At 44.0% G+C, this 19252-nt stretch overlaps 1 protein-coding gene across 1 annotated transcript in view; it reads left to right on the forward strand.

The window, feature by feature from the left end:
- Window positions 1–19252, forward strand: part of LOC120451084 (rho GTPase-activating protein 7) — a 94099-nt gene that overhangs the window by 41428 nt on the left and 33419 nt on the right. Inside the window, exons 4-5 of the mRNA XM_039634451.1 lie at window positions 9318–10600; window positions 15199–15992. Coding sequence (XP_039490385.1) covers window positions 9343–10600; window positions 15199–15992 — 2052 coding nt within the window. The 5' untranslated portion in view covers window positions 9318–9342. The remainder of the gene's footprint in view (window positions 1–9317; window positions 10601–15198; window positions 15993–19252) is intronic.

Genomic DNA, 19252 nt, shown 5'->3' on the forward strand with positions numbered 1-19252 from the left:
ATAAAATGCATTACAAATATGTGAAAATTAAAGTTTCCACATATAGTAGGGACATACTATATATTGTATTGCATTCTTTTAAGTGATCACACATTGAATCACTCCTCTTCGTAAGTGAATCCAAGGGTATTCTAAACTTCGTCCATCAAGTCGGCAGTTTCTTTAGATTTGCTGCACTTTTGCGTGCTGCCTTTTGCCAATCGACTGTTGCATCTGCCAATGACAACAACTGCAACAAATGCTGCAGTTGCAACAGCAACTACAACAGCAACTACAAGGCGTTGCAGCTTGATAAGCGATGCTTATAAAAGAGCCGCTTACATGCACAAAAGCCATGCTCGCAGATTGCATTTGCAGCTGGTATGTACATACGTATACATATACGTACGTATGTATGTCCCCTCTCGAGAAGGAAGATAGCCCCGAAAACCCCTCAAACGCCTGCTTTCTTTTAATTGCAATTGCAGTCGCAGATATTTACAATTCCACGCACATTCACAATCAGAAGGAGCCGATGGATGGGACCACAGAAGATTGCCAATATAGCCTCACGCCATATCAAAACGTCGAAATCTGAGCGGTGCTGCAGTGTGGCGCGGTGGTGCAGGGTGTTGCAGAGTGGTGCAGAGTGTTGCAGAGTGGTGCAGAGTAGGGCAGGATGGTGGTGGTGCCGCCGCCAACCACTTGGAATATCATCAGAGTGCACGCCTTAGAATTATTGGCGCTAGACATGCAAATAATCGACGGTCCTCAGTCGGCGATCCATTCGATCCATTGGCCCGTGGCTGCGGCATTCTAACGAGTTTCGTAATCGTCTGGTCGGCATAAATCATAATAGCTTTATTTATGCCGCGACAGTTGTTACAATTCTATCAGCGCACTGCGTTTTTGCCCAAAAAAAAAACAACAACAAATTTCGATCAAATGGAATAAACAAATTGCTTATTGGGAGCACTAAGGCGTCCCCAATTTTCAGTCATGCCAAATGTTTTTCCCATCCCATATTTATTGTAAATTGTTTCAGTTTCGGTTTTCCATTTTTCGTTTTATTCTTTTCTTTTTTTTTTTTGTTTTATTTCATTTTTGGGGCAACTGTGTCCAAACAATTGTGAGCTTCAATGGAGCCAGCAGCTGTGTTTGTTTTTTTTTCTTCTTACCCCAAGCAATAGAGCCAAGAATGAGTTACGACCTCAGATGGTTAACCACATGGGCGGCTCATTAGGGACACAAAAGGGTTTACATGGTAACGAATTAACATTGAAAATATACATTTACCACACCTGAAGAAAGCTGAACTGTAATGATATTATTTTTACTTTTTCCTTATCACTCTCCTATGCTTACTTTTGTAGAAAATAATTATTGCAGAAGTATAGAACATCCTATACCTTACGACAAGTTTTCCCTACTTGAGACCTCATTTACCTCACACATTTTCTACAGTTGTTTTTGATAATACTTATTAAAAACTCCCAACATAAATATAACAAATTGTACTATACTTTCAATGCTAGATTCTTAAAAGTGCTCATTTGAGCATGTGATTTCGTCGAGTGCATCGAACACCTTGGGAGATTGAGATTTCCGAAATCTCATTAAAGAACCCAGCATTTGTCGCTGTCAAAAGGGGGAGCACGAAAATGTGTCGGGCATGTGGAAAAATCCCTTGTTCATATTTACGTTTGGCACCTCATTATGACGACCCAAAAGCCGCAGACAGACATCGAAATGTACAAAAAGCCACAAAAAGCCACAAACAGACATTCAGACAGACAGACAGATATCGGTGGCGACAAGCCCTCGGACCATTCGCCCAATAATTTAGAGAACAATTACGACTCTTCAAACGGATCGAGGCACTTGGGAAAATGCAGCTAGCGGTACTGCATTGTGGCGATCATTAGTAAACAAAATAAGTCGGGTGCATTCACCTGCACTTCGAATGGCTGGGTACTCGATATTCCGAGATGCATCCGCGTTGCAGTTGAGATACTCGGGATGTGGGTCAACTGGCAGATTAGCGGCTCATCGGGTTCAATCGATCGGATCACCGATCAGCAATCACCGGCCGCCTGATTGATTGGGCCCAATTATGGTGGGGTCTGTTATACGTACATACATGTATTAAATCCACTGGCGACTTTGATCCCCCGAGTAAACAAAACTGTAACGAGTTATGCACGCAAGTCAAATGCGAATTCAAATTCGAATCTGATTTTGATATTGATGGGAATTGAATGCGCGCGCGATATGTTATGTTTATTTTGTGGTAAACATCCGGACGTGCAACAAATTGTTGCATATTGTGCAGGAAGCATCGTGCAACAAGCTGCTCCGCCATAGGGCGTACATATTTTTCAGTTTTTTCGGGTGGGGTTTTTTTTCTCGATTTTTTCTTGATTTTTTATTTGGTGAAAAAGCAAAGCACTTTTCCCGTTTATTTATCAATGAAGTTGCCGGCAGTGCAGACGTCTTTCGATTTCATTTTCGTTTTCGATTCCGCATCTCGTGGCAGTTCGTCGGTGCAGCGTGCTTAATTCATTTTTTAGTACATTTAATTATTATGTGTGCGACAGCAATATGTACACAATTTATTGCAAGAGGTGTGGCCTGGACTTAAAATATTATTTCCATACGATTTGTTTTTAAAAAAACCTCTACGTTTTGCCAGCGAAAAAATATACATATATTTAATTTATGTGTCTGTTGTTTCTTTGCAGGTAAATTATGCAAATATGTTGAACCGTTTTGCCTTTTGCGGTGCAGATCGCGTGCTTAGATACGTGCCCGCTGGTGTGAGTATGAATACATATAGTACTCCAATAGCCATCCAGCTGAACGTGCCAAAATGTTGACATTTATTGCGAGTGAGCCACTCAATCGGGGTTGGGCTCCGTTTGCCTCATTACTGCTAGACTAACAAGATCAGTTCGGCGACAGGGCTTGAAAAATAATTGTTGGCTGCTTAATTGGGGGTTAGCGAAAATTACGAATTCGCTTAATGAGAGAACAAGATAAACTCAAGGCTGCTCGCAGTGAATACTTTAATATACTTTTTAGATAGGTTTTGATTTGGAGAACCACTGAACAAATATATTTTATATATTATATTAACGACGCACTTGAGCTGCCTGAAAATGTTGTTTTATCTGGAGTTACCATCTTTTAAAAGCGTCTAAATCACCCTTTATACACGCAACATTGCGCATACGCACTGTGGCAGCCCGCACACTCAACTTGAACGTGCCACCACCTGCTGTTCGGCGTGGCCAAAAGCCCACTCTTTAAAATTCAGCCGGCATCGAAAGTCCTTGACACCTTTCTGTGCATTATTTTAATTACCAAATGCGAAACGCGATAAGCAAATTCCAACGCCACAGCACTCGGGAAATTTGTCATCCTGTTTGGCTGCCGAGAGGAGTGCACTTGGGCATTTGGACATTTGGGTGAATGAATTTGCTTTGTTTTTGCTTAATATTTATGCTATTTATGCATGTGCGCGCATGCTTAATTACGGGCCCGCTAAAACTGTCACCATCGCTGAGCCCGGCGCATTTGTCAAATTGACAGCAGTTTGCCGCTCAGAGTTGCGCTCAAAGATTGCGCACTTTTTCGCTTAATCTTGGCCAAGACTTTGGTGTGGAGAAGGAAAGGAGTGCAGGGAACTTGGACGTTTTTGACGCGCACGCGCAAAGCTTTCTGACTCGCTGAGCGCTGCCTGAATAATGCCCGCTTGGCACGCACCTCAGAAAAATAAGCAGAAATAAAGCATATGTCTCTGAATAAAAAAAAAACCAAAAGGAAACCAAAGTGCCACAGCACAGCACATCACACACACACACACCTCGCTATAACGAGAAGCGATCATATTTCATGTGCCAATAAAGCAGCCAAGCCCCGTTTTTTACTGGCCGCTCATTGTTACGCTCTGGGCTAAAATCGTAATGATATTTTCATTAGCTCGGCCTTTGCCAAAGAGACCCCGACCACAAACACGACCACGCATGGCCAACAATTGAATTTCTCGATTTGAAGTTCAATCGCACAACGGCTGCAGGTGGGGCACACATACAACACACGCTGGCACAACTAATCGCATTGAGTGGCTATCGGAAAGCGTCAATAATGCCGCCAATTATTGCCGGGCAAACATTTGGCCAAGTCGAGTATTTGCACAAGGCGTCCTTGTCCTTGGCCCTGAAACTCTGCAACTCAAGCGGAACTCGAGCCGCGTTATCAAAACGCTGGCGGGCGCATTTTGAGTTTTAAAATTGAATAAAATCAAACAAGCAGACTGAATTAGATAACCATCACTGCAAAAGTGGATGAGAGTAATTTACAACCACAGTTCGATTGTAACTACATGATTTTTACATCATGAGTTACGAAAGCTTGTGTATTTAATAGTAACGATAATAGTATGTACTTTCAATTAACTTTTCAAGGAAACTGGGATATCTTTTACTCTATAAGAGAACCTACTTTTCTTGTCCGGCTCTTTCCCAGCTTGTTTGTTTAATTTTTTGACAAACTTATTATGCACTCAGCGGGATATACAAATGGGCAAGCAAGTTAATTTCAATAAAAAGCCTTCACTTCAATCCGCTCTGCGTTTTTGGCCTTTGGCATCGCCTGTCAGCAGAGTCTGTCAGTCAGCCAAGTTAGTGAGTGGGGTGGTGGGGGCAGGGGTCGAGCAGAAATGGGTTGCAGTGAGGGATTGGGAGTGGGAGAAGCCGCCCAAAAAGAGGCAAGATGCAAACGCATTGGCCACGATACCGTTGCCCATCGGCTGACTCATGACGCGACCACGTCCCGCTGTCATTTTAGCCATTTGCGTTGTCAGTCGTTAGCCATATACGCCATATACGCCACATACAAAAGGATTTGTCCGTTTGTCCGTCGTGGCCAAAGGCGCTTTGATTAATTGCCGACTTAGAGCGAATCAAAGGAGGAAATACGAGAAGAAAAAAGGATGTCAGGCCATTCTCGTTAGGCGAAGACCGTCAAGCCGAAACGGAAAACTGAATACGGAAAACTGAAAACAGAAAACAGAAAACTTAAAACTGAAACCGATGCCAAATCCAGAGAGCCAAAAGCTGACGTGTGGCGTTGGCGTGAATCACTTGAGCCAAAAGGTCAGGCCAACAAGGTTGAAGAAATGCAAACTGCAGAAATTAATTGCCAAGTTTGTCTGGTCTGGGAAATGCGGAAATTAATTGGGCGAACCAAACAAACGACAAACTTCGTGGCGCAACAAATTGGCAACAAATTCGCCTGGAAGCAGTGCGCACTAGCTGGCCAATAATAAATGGCCAATTCGTAAGCCAAGAAAAAATCGTAGTACGTAGTAGTAGCCAAAAAACAAAGCGTTTAGCTCCTGCGCATTTTTGCGTGAAGAGAGCAGCTATTCCAAAGAGACAAAGCGGAGAAAGAGAGTCATTACCACGCACTGCAGTCTGCAGTCTTCAGTGTTCAGTCTGCCGTCTGCAGTCTGCAGCCTGGCAATCGGGGGTCAAAAGGTTAATGGGCAACATTAATAGACATCGTACGAGGCAATCGGGCTGGCCGCCTGGCAATAGCAATAGCAATAGCAATAGCCTAAGCTTCAACTTCAGCTTCAGCAGATGTGCACAAAGAAAAACCTTTATGTGCATTGATTAAAAAAATACTTATGATAAAAGAACATACTTCAGCATTGAAGATCTTTTAGCAACTATTCTTTATATGTGTGGGTTAGTTCCAACAGCTAATAATAGATAACCATCAAATAAATGTGTGTAAACTTAAACCAAGGATAACTAAAAATGCATAAGAAATGATCTAGCATTTTCCAGCAGTGCATTGCTATCTTCGGTTGGAAAAGCCATCGGCATCAAACGCTAATGTCGCCTTGATTGCCTGGCCCTGGGCTGGAAAACTTTCCTCCGATCTGGGGGCATCAAAACGAATGCGTATTTAAATCCATCGAATATGTTATTTCACAGCAATCGGCGACGAAAAGCGAAACTTTCCCACTCCATGGACTCCGGCGAGTAATGCACTTATGAGAAGCCATGGCATGGACAATTGCGGCAATTTGTATGCACTCTGCCGATTGGCCGTGCATATGATTGACTTATTGATTGGCTGATTGATCGATTGATCGATTGATCGATTGCTCGAGTGCCAGCCAGATGGACAGATCGCCAGATCGCTGGTCCCTGCTAAAGTGACGAACTGGCTGACACTAAGCCTCGACCAGACCTCAATTAGCTAAGCTGACAGTCGCCAGCGGGCAGTACCACATTTCTGTATATGTATATACTATATAGTCGCCAGTTCATAGAACTCGGGCTACCGTTATGCGGCACTACCTATATATAGCGCGATTTGGCCGAATGCTAATTATAAGTACGCCAAATCGAGAGTCTAGACTTCATAAATAAAACGCCAATCGAACCAACTACGTGCCACGCATGCGCATATCGATTTATTTATACTTATATACGAGTACATACTATACTCGTATATTGGCGAGGGGCGAGCTAATGCATTCGCAAATATTTACGATGTCAAATGCATTGAAATTGCAATGCAAATGTGCAAAAATGTTGTGTTTATTCGCCGGCGTTGAAGCCCATAAATCACGAGTTAAACATGCGAGAAAATCGCCCCAGAAGCCGAGATATGCTGCTTGTTTTGTATCGGTTTCAGTTATGGTTTTTGTATCTCTGTGTCTGTTGTTCAGTCTTTGTTGTGGATTACAAAAATACTTAGTAGGGCGACTTGGAGGCACGACAGCCTACCAACCTACCTACTTAACTTTTAATTTATGCGTAAGTGTGGACTTAGTAGCTTTTCAATATTAATTTCATACTCCAAAAGAGCACGGCATGTGCAGGCCCATAAATCACAATAACACACAAATAAAGCACGGTTTATATCCATACCGCATTCGGATTTATTACGCAGATGGGAAAAAAAGGGGGCAGCAGCCAAAGTCAACGCTGTGGCATATTTTAATTTATGTTTCCGATGTCGTTTCTCGCTTTACGATCGCTTTTTATATATACTCGCGTATATATGCCCCGGATTACTGCAGCAGGGCTATATTAGCTGGCAGATAAGGGAGCGCCCAGAAAGGAGGATCTAATCCAAATGTCACAACGAAATCAACGAAAGTTTGGGTATCTCTTTGCCCAGATAAAGAGTATTTCTTGGCCCAGCTGCACCTGATCTTCAGGCCTTATGATTAACTGCGCGCCACAACCCACTGACTTTATGGCCCTAAAATATTTGACAAATAGTTGGTAGCCCAGCTGATGGCAGCTTGGCTTGTAAGTTGCATTAAATTGATGAAGTTTCTTCAGTCAGTCCCCGATAATTCGTTGTTTTCTTTCTATCATATCTTGATAATTTATTGTATTGGATTGGCTTTTCAAAAGGTATCTGTTCGTAAGGAGAAGCAGCAAATAAGAAAAATAAACTGGGCTGGTTCGGTGAGAGTAATTCAACTAGGAGCTTGACCCGTTTGGGGGCTTAATTGTACGACGTTGGCCGTCAGACACGCGGACAGCTCCTACGATTTGCAACAAATCCTATTAGAGCTGCCCGAAAAGTGGCCGCGGCCCGGGGCTTTGGCAAACACACACAAATTTAATAAATAAAATAAAATGGGAAATAATCATAAATACAAAGAGCGCGCAGCTGTGCCACAAGCCGCCACAAAAGCCGTCCGTAAGTGGCAAAGATCAAGCCGACTCGCGGTCCCAGGCTAAAATCAAAAAATAAAAGAAAAAAGTACATATATAAAGCTGAAAAAAACTTAGCAAAGAGCCTGTCTTTTTGGCGAGGGCGTGTGTAATTTGACATCTTCATGAAATAATTAAAATTATTTATTGTTAATTTATTTTCACTCTGCCGCAACAATAGATAAAGTGAAAGATAAGCGGCATGTGTGTGCATTAAACAATTGAAATTAATTTGTCAAACGTTTGACAGCCTCGACCACGCCCCCTTCCATCAAAGAGGCGACGCTTTTGCGGCAATATGGTGAAAGGAATGGAATTCCGAGGCAAACTTTCACGGCGAAAAGCTTTTAGCCGGGGCCAGCGCTGAAGGTCAAGCCCGCTGGCCAATAAGGTAGCAGTTAGTCGAGTTCGCAACCGGCACAATTGCAAATGCCAATGCCGTTTTGCAGGCTCACTCGCCGAAAGAAAATGTTCTAGGAACCACTTAGAAGTGCTTTAGGTAGAGTAAATTAAATACAAATTAAATAAAATACAATGAGTATATATACGAGATATGATGATTAACTAATATAATAATTTGCTTATTAACTCACGGGGTATCTATTAAACATCATTAGGCTACTAAATATCTATACAAAATTGGTCAGCTCTCGTCAGTTTATGAAGTCATTAAATAGTTTAAAATCTGATCTAAATTACACATACAGCACATTTAGTGACTATTTTTCTCGGTGTGCTTCCTGCCACAACAAATTAATCAGTGAGTGGCTGGGTGCACTTCGGTGGGCGGCAAACGGCAACTGGGGAACTCTGGGATCTTGTGAGATCAGCAAGATTTCGGCTACCTGCTGTTGAGCTGCCCTGCGGCCAAAAATCGCGAATGCAGCGAATGCAATTAAATGCAGTTTGCGGCTTGCAGGGTGCAGGTTGCAGGTTGCAGGTTGCACTTTTCTGTTTGCAGTATGCAGTTGGCTGGTCCGCACGGGCAGTTAATCATGCATCGACAGCCGGCTTTCTGCCGGCAAAACAGCAGCTCAACATTTTGGCGGTCACTTAGAAGTGGTGCCCGTGGAAAGTGTTGCGCAAAAAGCGGCTGGCAATTAAAACACGTTGTGGCTTTGCCTCTGCTTTTCGCTGGCATGTGGATGTGGATGCGAATATGGATGTGGATGTGGATGTGGATGTGGCTCCCGCTGCCATGACGCAGAGTCCACACCGTGATGTGCGCAGCGAATCGGCTTTCAACGGAGCTGCAGAGCTCCAGAGCTCCAATCCACAATCCACTCCATTCCGCGGCAGGAATGAGGAAACGTTTTGGTGAAAAGCCGAGACGCGTTGAGAAATGTGGTTAATTGATTTTTGTTTTTGTGTGTAATTAATTTATGCTTTCCTTTGCGATTCACTTGGAGAATCGTCGAGTTTATTGTTTATATGCAAGACAGGTGTGTCATGGAATTACAGTTGTGTAAATTGAATATTAACAGAAATATTATACTAATACGTAGAAGGGTGATCCTTCATCCTGTTACCTTGCAACCTTGCAACTTTATTTTACTAATCAAAGGACTGCTCTTCGCTATCTTGCAGAATCACCCTGCATGGCTATACGACAATGTCCAATGCTCGCGAGCTGGCATTGATCGAGAAATGGGCTGACATTGCAACGCCGGCGACGCCGAATCGGCCAACACTATCGCCAACATCGCCGCCAGCACTCCATCGATCCATCGTGAAGTTCTGCTGCTGTCCGCAGCGGAGGCGCTACAATCTGAAGCAGGCCAAGAGCCACGGGGGCAGCAACAAGTCGAATGTGAACACGCTGCATGCCAGAAATATATTCGTCGATAGCGATTTCAGCTATATTGATGATGTGCCGCGGCGACGCCAAGATTGCCACAGCGATTACGACGATTGCAACTCCGACTACGACTGTGGCGGCGATAAAGCAGATGATGAGGCCAATGATATCGCTGCTGCTTCAAGAGACGACGGAAATGTGGCGCTGATATTAATGAATCAACGAAATCTTTCCGAACAATGGCGGCAGGACAACAAAGGCAACAGCAACAGCAGCAGCAACAGCAACAGCAACAGCAACAGCAACAAAGTAGCAACTAAAACTTGCGCTGTCACAAAGAGCCCGCAAAGTGGCAATGAGCAAGAGCAACACCAGCAGCAGCAACAGCAACAGCAACAGCAACAGCAGCGACAACCAACCCAAAGACTAAGCAATAGCTTGCAACAGCAGCAGCAGCAAGAGCAGCAGCAACAATTGCAACAGCAACAGCAACAGCAACATAGCAATAAGGAAAATACACTAAGCTACGACAACAACAACAAGCCGCACTGTAATTATTGTAAATTACCCGACACCGCCGATCCCCAAACGAATAGCAATAGCAATAGCAATCGCAACTCGAAAATTGATTCACCGAAGTCGTCGCAGAATAAAATGACAATTACGACAGCGACGGACACAGAAACAGAAACAGAAACAGCAACTACAACTGGCGAGTGTGGGCTGCCAGCAGCAACAACAGTCGCAGCAGCAACATCCGAAGAGTTTGTGGGTGCTGCCACAGAAGTGCTGTGCAGCGATAAAGCAGCATTGACAGCAGCAACAACTGCTGCTGCAACAACACCTAAGCCCCGCATTGCAGCGCGTCCGACCACGCCCAGCCGCCTTAAGACTGTGATCAAAACGACAATGGTGAAGCGAAGTCCTAGCCATGACTCAACGGCAACAGCAGCACATGTGTTGCTGCCACACAGCTGCAACAACAACAACAGCAGCAACAGCAACATCGGTGCCCATGACGAGCCCAGACGTTCGGTTAGGGAGCGCATCGCCGCCTTTGCGGCAGGAAATGGTAAGTTTCTGCAGTTCGCCCGCTTAATCAGCTTTGGCAACTAAGTCGCATTGTCGGCGGGGCGGAAATGTTGCACATACAGTGTACACACTGTGGGAAATATCGGCCTGGGCTAGGCTCACACTCATTAGGCTAGTTAATAGCCGCCTTATTATTGTTACTAATTAATAAAAGCCGGCAAACTGAGTGCCCAACTGTGGGATTATGAAAAGTACTTAAAGAAGTCCATAAAATATATATTTAGTTTACACTCATAGCTTAGTGTGAAACTATAAAGAGAATTATAAGGGAAGTGCTCAGGTTTTAAACTTGTAATACAGCGTTAATATTTTACTTCCGTATACAGAACAACTTTTTGCATGAGAATTTTAAGGGGAGTCATTCCCTAAACGTGATTTTTTCAGTATCCCAAGTGCTTTAATCATCCCCTTAGGGCATCCAAGTCACTGAAGGTCATCAGAACCGAAAGCCAGCTCAGATCCTCGTCATTTCCTGTTTTGAAATGCTCACGATATATACATACGTGTTTGCCGATCCAGAGATAATACATGAATGCCAGAAAAGTGAATTACATTCCAGATAATGAATCTCAAGCAACTGAATCACTTTTGCACGGCCAATTACTTGCGAATTCAGTGAAATCAATTGAAAGCAATTAAATGCGGTACTAACATACTTGGTAAATAAATTAAGCACGAGTATTGACACGTAAGGGAAAACTTATAGAAACTTTGGGCGTGTGCATAACTTTTTTGTTATTACTTGTTACTTTTTCTCTATATTGTTCCGACTTCGAAAAAAAAGTGCATGAATTATGCATGACGCGGAGCCTTTGGGTTTCCGTTACCATGGCACACACCTTTGGCATTTAATATAAAGAGTCGAATCTATTACAAATCAATTAAAGGCCGCAATGTTTAATAAAAAGCCACTTAAGGCGGCATTAAAAAATTCCCCGCAAACTGTCTGCCGCCCATTGTGGGCATTAATAATGTGAAAAAATATTTATTATAAATGCGTCTGCATAGCTTCGGCAATCGACTGGGAAAGTCGTAAAAGTCGAACGATTGCCGTTTGGGTGCAGCTCGAAAACGCACTTGCAGGCGGCCAAAAAAAAAAAAAACCAAAAAAAAACCCAGAAAACGCTGAAAGAAAAACACTCCCCGGTCAGCATTGTCACCAGCCGTAAAGTGCACTCCATTTGATTCCAGCCACGCCCCATAAACTGCAGTTTTGCACACACAAAAATAAGAAAATACACAATAAAAACTTGAAAAAAGGAGAAATAAAAGTGCATGGCAGCGACAAAAGGCGCAACAGGAAACACGTACACACGGCAATCGACGTCTTGAGTGCGTATTATATCATTTTGATAGGCAAATGAGGCTTGAAAGCCGCCACAGCCCGTCGTTTCCAAAGACCCAAGCCCCCAGGCTCCAAGGCTCCCAGCTCCCAGCTCCACGAGCCCTGCCCTTAGTTTGCTCGAGAAGTGGGATATCGAATATTTGAATACCCTTGGCTGGAGCTTAGAAGTTCAGGAAGTAATCAATACTGAAGTAATCACTATACAGAACAAAGAAATGTGGAATAGTGTCACATGTTTTTGGCAGAAAGAACTCGCTAGTATTGTATTGCAACGTATCTAGATAATATGTTGTTAGAAAGTACAGCATTTTCCCCTGTAAATATAGTGGATCTTCTTTTCCATTAGAGGGGAAAACTCCCTGGAAAGGGTAGGGTATCGAACTGAGCCCAGAGAATTATCCGCACTCGGGCGGCGTCTTAGGGCGCCTCTGATCTGCGCTGATCGGCATGACGAAGACGTTGTCCCAACCCGACACACGTCAGTTCAGAGTTTTTCGCATCTGGATTCTGGATGTTGGACTGGGGTTTCTGGGTGCTGGACTGGGGTTTCTGGGTGCTGAACTGGGCATTCTGGATGCTGGGCAGTGGATGGTGGACTGGCTTCTTGCTCATCGCCCGCTAATCGCGTGTCCAAGTGTCCGAGTGCTCGCTGGTGCATTTTTGCCGGGCTGACAGCTTCTGCTGAGCTCATTTCATTGCATTTTATTTATTTACTCACTCTTAGTCATTCTGCGCCTCTCGGCCAGTCCAGATGAAATGCATTGAGGTAGGTCCCTCCGCCGGGGAAATACTCGTACATATACATACATATGTATAACAACTGCATAAAGTGCACAAGCTGCTGGCAAATATTGGCCGTACGCGGACTTTCTATGAGTGTGCGCTTCACAAGCAAAATGGCTTGTACTTTAGCATTATTTTCAATTAGGCACACACAGTGACACCTCCGCAAACGTCTCTCCACCCCCTCAGTTCCAATCGACAATTAATCACGTTGAAGTGACCTCAGACAGCGAATCAATCAGCAGCCGCAAAATGAAAAAATAAAATAAAAACCAACATATCAGTGAATGGACTGGACGGTGGCCATTTAGCGGACACACCCGGCAAACAATTTTATTTCAAGTAAATAAGTAAATAAGCAAATAAGCTAAATGCGTACAAATGTTTTGTTTTCGAGCTCTTTGTTCGTGTTTGCAGAGCCACAAAATGCGAACGCGAACGAGTGCACAGGTACCGCAGTTCGCAGTTTCCCCAAAAGAGTAAGAATAGAATTTATGGCCAGTCATCAAATAGAACAATGCTTGCGAATTTTATTTCTGTCCGGTGTGTGTGTACATATCCTCTTTTTGAATTGCTAATTAGTAAGCCAAATTAATGCTTAAACTAAAAATAACCGTAGGTATGTATGTGCAAACACAATGTCACAAGACTTGAATAGGTTTTCTTTTACTTAACTCGTTGGGATGCTCTTATCTCTATGGAGATTCTGAGCTGTATAAATTATAAAAAAATCCTATTTAAATAGAAGTAAAATCATTTATGGATAAAAATACATCATAGAATATTTGTATATGTTAGTGTGTACCCTTATGTGTCGCCCGAAGAAAAGGACTGCGAGTGCGAAGTGCAGTCGAAATTGGGGGAAGACCTCCCATGAACTCGCGACGCGTCACCCACACGGCGGCAAAGAGCTGTCCTTATGGGCCGGGAGTACCGTTAGCGTTGCACAATTGAAATGCAGAAATAAAATACAAAAAAAATGCAGAAGAAGAAAAGTGCAGCCGAGTGTGGGCCTGGCTTTGGCTGAACTGGCGGCCTGCCAATCGGCCCAAAACGATCAATTGGCAGAGAGACCCCCATAAAATGTTGAATGTTGAATGTTGAATGTTGGCAACTGTCCCTGTCGTCCGCTGACTGACTCTCGTTTGCAGCCGCTGATTTACGAGCTCGCCACGGGCCGTTGTGTAACGCATGCGATTCAGAATTCTTAAATGCCAAGCTCCTTTCGACCAGCAGAAGTGGAGTCAGAGTCACTCCATTGCGGCCCCGGCCCAAAAGACCCCTGTTGCTGTTGGCTTGGCTTTTGTAGTAGGAATTGCTGTACGACTGTCGCCAAGTCACAAGTCGCAAGTCGCGACGGTGGCGGCGACATTTTAATCAAAAAACTCAATCGAACGCACGCATGCGCAATAAAAACAAAAATCAAATCAAACCCATAAAATCAACACAGCAACAACCACATGAGCTCTTTAACCGTTTCACTTGCCCCCAACCAGAAAAAAATAAAATAAACGAAAAAAAAATAATAAAAAGAAATCAAATAAACGTATATATAAATAGATATAGACAAATGCCGGCCGGTTGGCGGGGTTCTTCCGTTTGACAAAAGTTCAAATAACCTCGGCCCCTATGCGAATTTCGATTCGATTCGCTGCGAATTTATTAGCATTTCTGAGGGCGGGAGACTCTGCGAAGATGTGGTGCTTTTGATTATAGTAGCGACATTTCTACTTCAGGAAAGGAATCCTAAAATACTTTGTTTACTACAGAAAATCTGATGCCTTATGATCAGCAAAAGCTACTTTGACATCTATTGCCTTATGATCAGCAAAAGCTACTTTGACATTTAATAAATACATCGAAATTAGTCATGCCCATATGAGGTGCGAGTATCGAGCTGATTGCGATGACCCATTTTCCAGCTCCACAGCGACATAAATTCAAAGGCCACATATTCCTTGGGCGTGACTCCCAGCTCCATAATAGAACTCCACCGAAGATAAATAATGGGAAACAGTCGGGAAATGGCTGAGGTTGGTGCGGTGTGAGCCATAAATTCGTGCATGTAAATAATTGCCGGCAATTTTTTCGCGCCCGTACGAAATTAATTAAAACATTCGCGCAGCAAACGCAAACACGTATGCCAAATAAAAAAAAAGGAGTTAAGTCCACACACATGTGCGGGGCATGTTGCAAAATTTATGACAATTTAAATGGCACACATTTGGTGGACAATTCGCGGCGATTAGCGCAGAAATTTTCGCGAATTCGGCTTAAGCCACATGTGAATTGCTTGAATTGCTGGTTTCTCAGTGCTGATTTTCCTTTGCAGTTGGGAAACTGTCTGTTCGGGGTGCGCCGTCCATACAATGACAGCTTTATGTGCAGATATATTGCCGCGATTAGCCAAGCTTATAATCTTTTGTGTGTGCTTTACTTTTCACTTACAGAGCAACAGCAACAGCAGCAGCAACAGCAGGCAGCGCGGCAACATGACAAAGTCAAGAAGTTAACGAAAATGCAGTGCAATAGCAATACAAATCAAAACAACATGACAGGAGAAGATGTGAAAAGTGCAATTAGCAACAGCAACAGCAGCAGCAGCAGCAGCAACCAACAGCAGCAGCAGCAACATCAAACGCTTATCAACGGCCAGCCAGCGACTTTGCCGGCAGCAACAGTTGCAACAACAGCAACAGCAGCATCAGCAGCAACAGGAGGAGTTGCAGCAGCAACATCCGCGGCAGCAACATCTGGCCGCACGTCAGCAATCGCCGCTGACACGACGCGCTACAAATCGGGATTAAGTGATGTGGCGGCCAACGGAGACGTTGATGGTCGGCCGACTTCATCTGCCACCACATCGGTTGTGGCAACTGCCGCTCCGAGCGTTTTTAGCACCGGTTGTGCAACCATGCCGCGAACTCGCCAATACGGAAGCAATGTTGCCGCTGCACTTGCAACAGGAGCAACATCGGCAACATCAGCAGCATTGGCAACATCGACCACAGCGGCAACGGGTGCAACAACGCCAGGCAGCCACACCATGACAGCTGATAAGAAATTCTTTAGCCAGGCGGCGCCCGTTCAGGGGCATCATCATCATAAGCTGCCATTTGCCGATAAGGCCGACTCCGAATTGGCCGCACTGGACAATCTGGACCTGGCTCACAGCCTGGATTTATTGGACGTCGATGGCGAGGATCCGTACGGCGCTTTGCAGGAGTATCTGGAGCGTGTCAAGGTGAGTGCCTCTTTATTGTCTGGGAAATGCAGAGCTGTTCCGTTCCCAAGTTGCGCAATTTTCCCCTTTAAATGGGGGGATACTTTTTGGGGACTGCCCCACTTGAGCAGTCTGCTGTGGGGTGTGGTTCGATTTGTGGCATTTTCACATGATAATAAGCGACCATTTCTGTCCCCATCAAGCAAACGCACACTTAAGTGCAGTGAGAGAAATATGTGTTAGGATATGGGAGCTATATTATTGAAATATGATACAGGATGATTGGCAACTACCTAGCCATTAATTCCTTAGATTTTACTTTTATTATGGAAATATTTTAATTATTTTTTTGGAGTCCATGGATATATTTTGGCCTGTGTAATCACACAATTGCCTGAGAGTCAGCCTAGTGCCAGTCTTTCATTCAACGCCCCTGCGCAGCCCCTCCCCCTGTCCCTGCCTGTCAACACGGCGTGATTTTGCAAATGATTATTTTGCGTGACAGAAAAATGTGTTAAGGCGATCTCACACACAGCCGTAATATGTAACGCATACGCCGTGTTGCACGCCCGACTTTCCGCTGCCGCATTGGCTGTCGTTTGGCTTGTCGTCAGCGGTCGTGTACATAAAATTTTATGTTTCTGTACCGGAAAGCGCAATATTACACATACACATCAACGATGACGGCAACGTCAACGGCCGGGGCTTTGGTTTTCTTTTCTTTTCGTATTTTTTTTTTTCTTTTATTTTATTTTTTCCTCGCCTTCTGCCGTCTTTTATAACTGTTTCGCGTGAATTTTCCTCATAGCTGCTAGATTTTGTTGTTATTACTATGTTTATTTGCCGCTCATGGCGGAAGCATAAACGCACGCACGCGCATTTTCCGTTTACGATTCGTTCTTGTGGTCAGTGGTCGGAAAGAAGTGTGCAAGTCGCACTTTGAATTCGATTATATCGATTAGATTGTGAACTGCACTCTTAAAGCATTGCATACCCGGAAACAATTTTTATCTAATTCCCACAAAGTGGTTTAGCAGAATGCCGTTTACATATCTTTCTTAAGATCCTTTTCTTTTATTGGCTTAACTTCTTCATCAACAGCTGCCCTGATTTTATAGCGTTTTTAGTAGCGCGAAATTAAGGACAAGACTTTTCCTATAGTTTATATGACACTTCTCCAGATAACTACGCAATAAGTGCATGTGAAATAAAATTTCACCAACGCATGTGCTAAGCTCCAGATAAAATAAATTTCGCGACTTAAGTGCCTTTTCACCATTTGTGCCAGAATGAAGCACCCACAAATCGCGCAGCAAACGCCGGCGATTTAACTGCGTTTTTTACCGCGCCAAATCAGTGCAAGGCGTTTTTATCGCCGCTGATCAACCGGGATGGCTTTATGGTGGTATATGCTGCACGCCATGTGCCATATGCCATATGCTGCCATATGCTGCATTTTATAATCAGTGTCATCACCTTAACACCCATCTAGTGCCCGGCCACGCCCCCCAGCGCCCCTTTCTCTGGAGCAGTCGAAACGATGTAAGCCGAAACCTAGTTTGGCTTAGTTTTTCTTGGCCTGGCGTGGGCTGTCGGCTTATGGCCTTACACTGCGGTTATTAACGCCTTTTTACACATTTTCCCCCTGTTCCACCTCCGAATACAACTAATTTTTTGGCTAAATTGAAATTATTAGCCGGCAACTGTGCCTAATGATGACAAAATGTGTCACAGCGCTGCCCACGCAGGCCAAAACCTTTCTTTTCGGGCCAAAAGCAATGGTGGGTTGGGGGAGGGGGGTTTGGGGGTTTGGGGCAACGTCTCCTTTGTGCACATTTATTATGACAAATAGTGCAACGTTTTGGCTGGAAATTGCCGTTACACGCTAAGTCAGCTAAGACGCTTGTTGGCGTGGCCTTAGGCTTAATTTGAATACACTGCGTCAAAAGGAGGTACTAGAAGTTGAAACAAAATGTTTAGTTAACATTTTTTATCACTTTACCTTCTATGAAACTAACATTGCTATTTGAATATTTAAATTTGGAATTTCTTTCTAAGCAAGTCTCCACCCATTTTTTCTTATTATTGGATTGCAGTACATTTTCGAAGTGTAGTTATGAAATGCGTTAGTGGAGGCGGTAATCACCGCCTGACCCATTTAAGACGCACCGAAACGAAACGAAGCGAATCCATGACAGGCGATGGCAACTCGCTTTTTTTCCGTCGCGCTTCCTGCATCAATTAGCACTGGCTTTTGCACAGATTTTCCATAATTTTACATGGACAAGCTGGCTGGCTGGCTGGCTGTATGAATGGATGAATGGATGAATGGAAAAGCGAGCGACTGACTGACTGGATGGGGCTGAGTTTTCCCGTTTAAGCAGCCAGTAATTGGCGCTCATCAGCATCGACTATGCGGCTAAGTAAGCTTAATGCATCAATCAAGCTTTCAGCATGACAACGTGTATAAATATTGCCTTTCTGCCATTCGAAAATCTGATAAATCTGGCGCACAGTTTGCGTGTGTTCTCAAATGATTTTAATTATAGATATTGACAAAGTGGCGATGGGAAATTAAGACGTAAGCCTGCTGCTGCTGCGCCCATGGATTGTTTTTTGGATTTAGTTTTCAGTTTTCCGTTCTTCGAGTTTTGTTTTGGAGCTGAGTTTGGGTTTAGGTTTGGGTTTGGGTTTGGCCAGGTCTGGCTGGTTCGATGAACCCACAAAAAAGTATCTGCTTTAGCCAATTATGCGAATGCTGTTAATGAATGTGGGCGACGACTTGCCTTAGGTTCGGTTTATCTATATGGCTTTATGCAATGGCTCTGTCACTTGGCAAATGCGACTGCAAATGCGACGGCGCAGCTGCCTAGAGAAAGTTGTCTTTGCCCAATTTGCAAATGACGTTTTTTTGTCAACGTCAAACGGGCGAACGGGCCAAAACAAATGGCAATAAAAGGCAGCGCCTGCCTGCACGTTACTATTTTTGTCAACCGGGAGTTGATCTGGCAGAGCCAAAGAAAATCCCACAGGCCTCCTCCGATGATGCCAAATGGAGTCAGAAAATCATCAGTAAACAACAAAAAAAAAGAAAACAAAAAAAATAAGAAAGACTGTGGGAGAAGCTGAAGCTTTAGCTGTAAAACTGAGAAGCTGATACTTCGAAATGAAAGTGAAGCGGCAAGAGACTTCTACCATTTCACCGGCAGCAATCATAATTGCAGACAGCAATTAAGCCGCTGTCACAGGCTGCCAGCTACTCATGCTGATCGCGTTACAAT

The sequence above is a fragment of the Drosophila santomea genome, chromosome 3R, assembly GCF_016746245.2.
Source record: "Drosophila santomea strain STO CAGO 1482 chromosome 3R, Prin_Dsan_1.1, whole genome shotgun sequence".
Taxonomy (NCBI): domain Eukaryota; kingdom Metazoa; phylum Arthropoda; class Insecta; order Diptera; family Drosophilidae; genus Drosophila; species Drosophila santomea.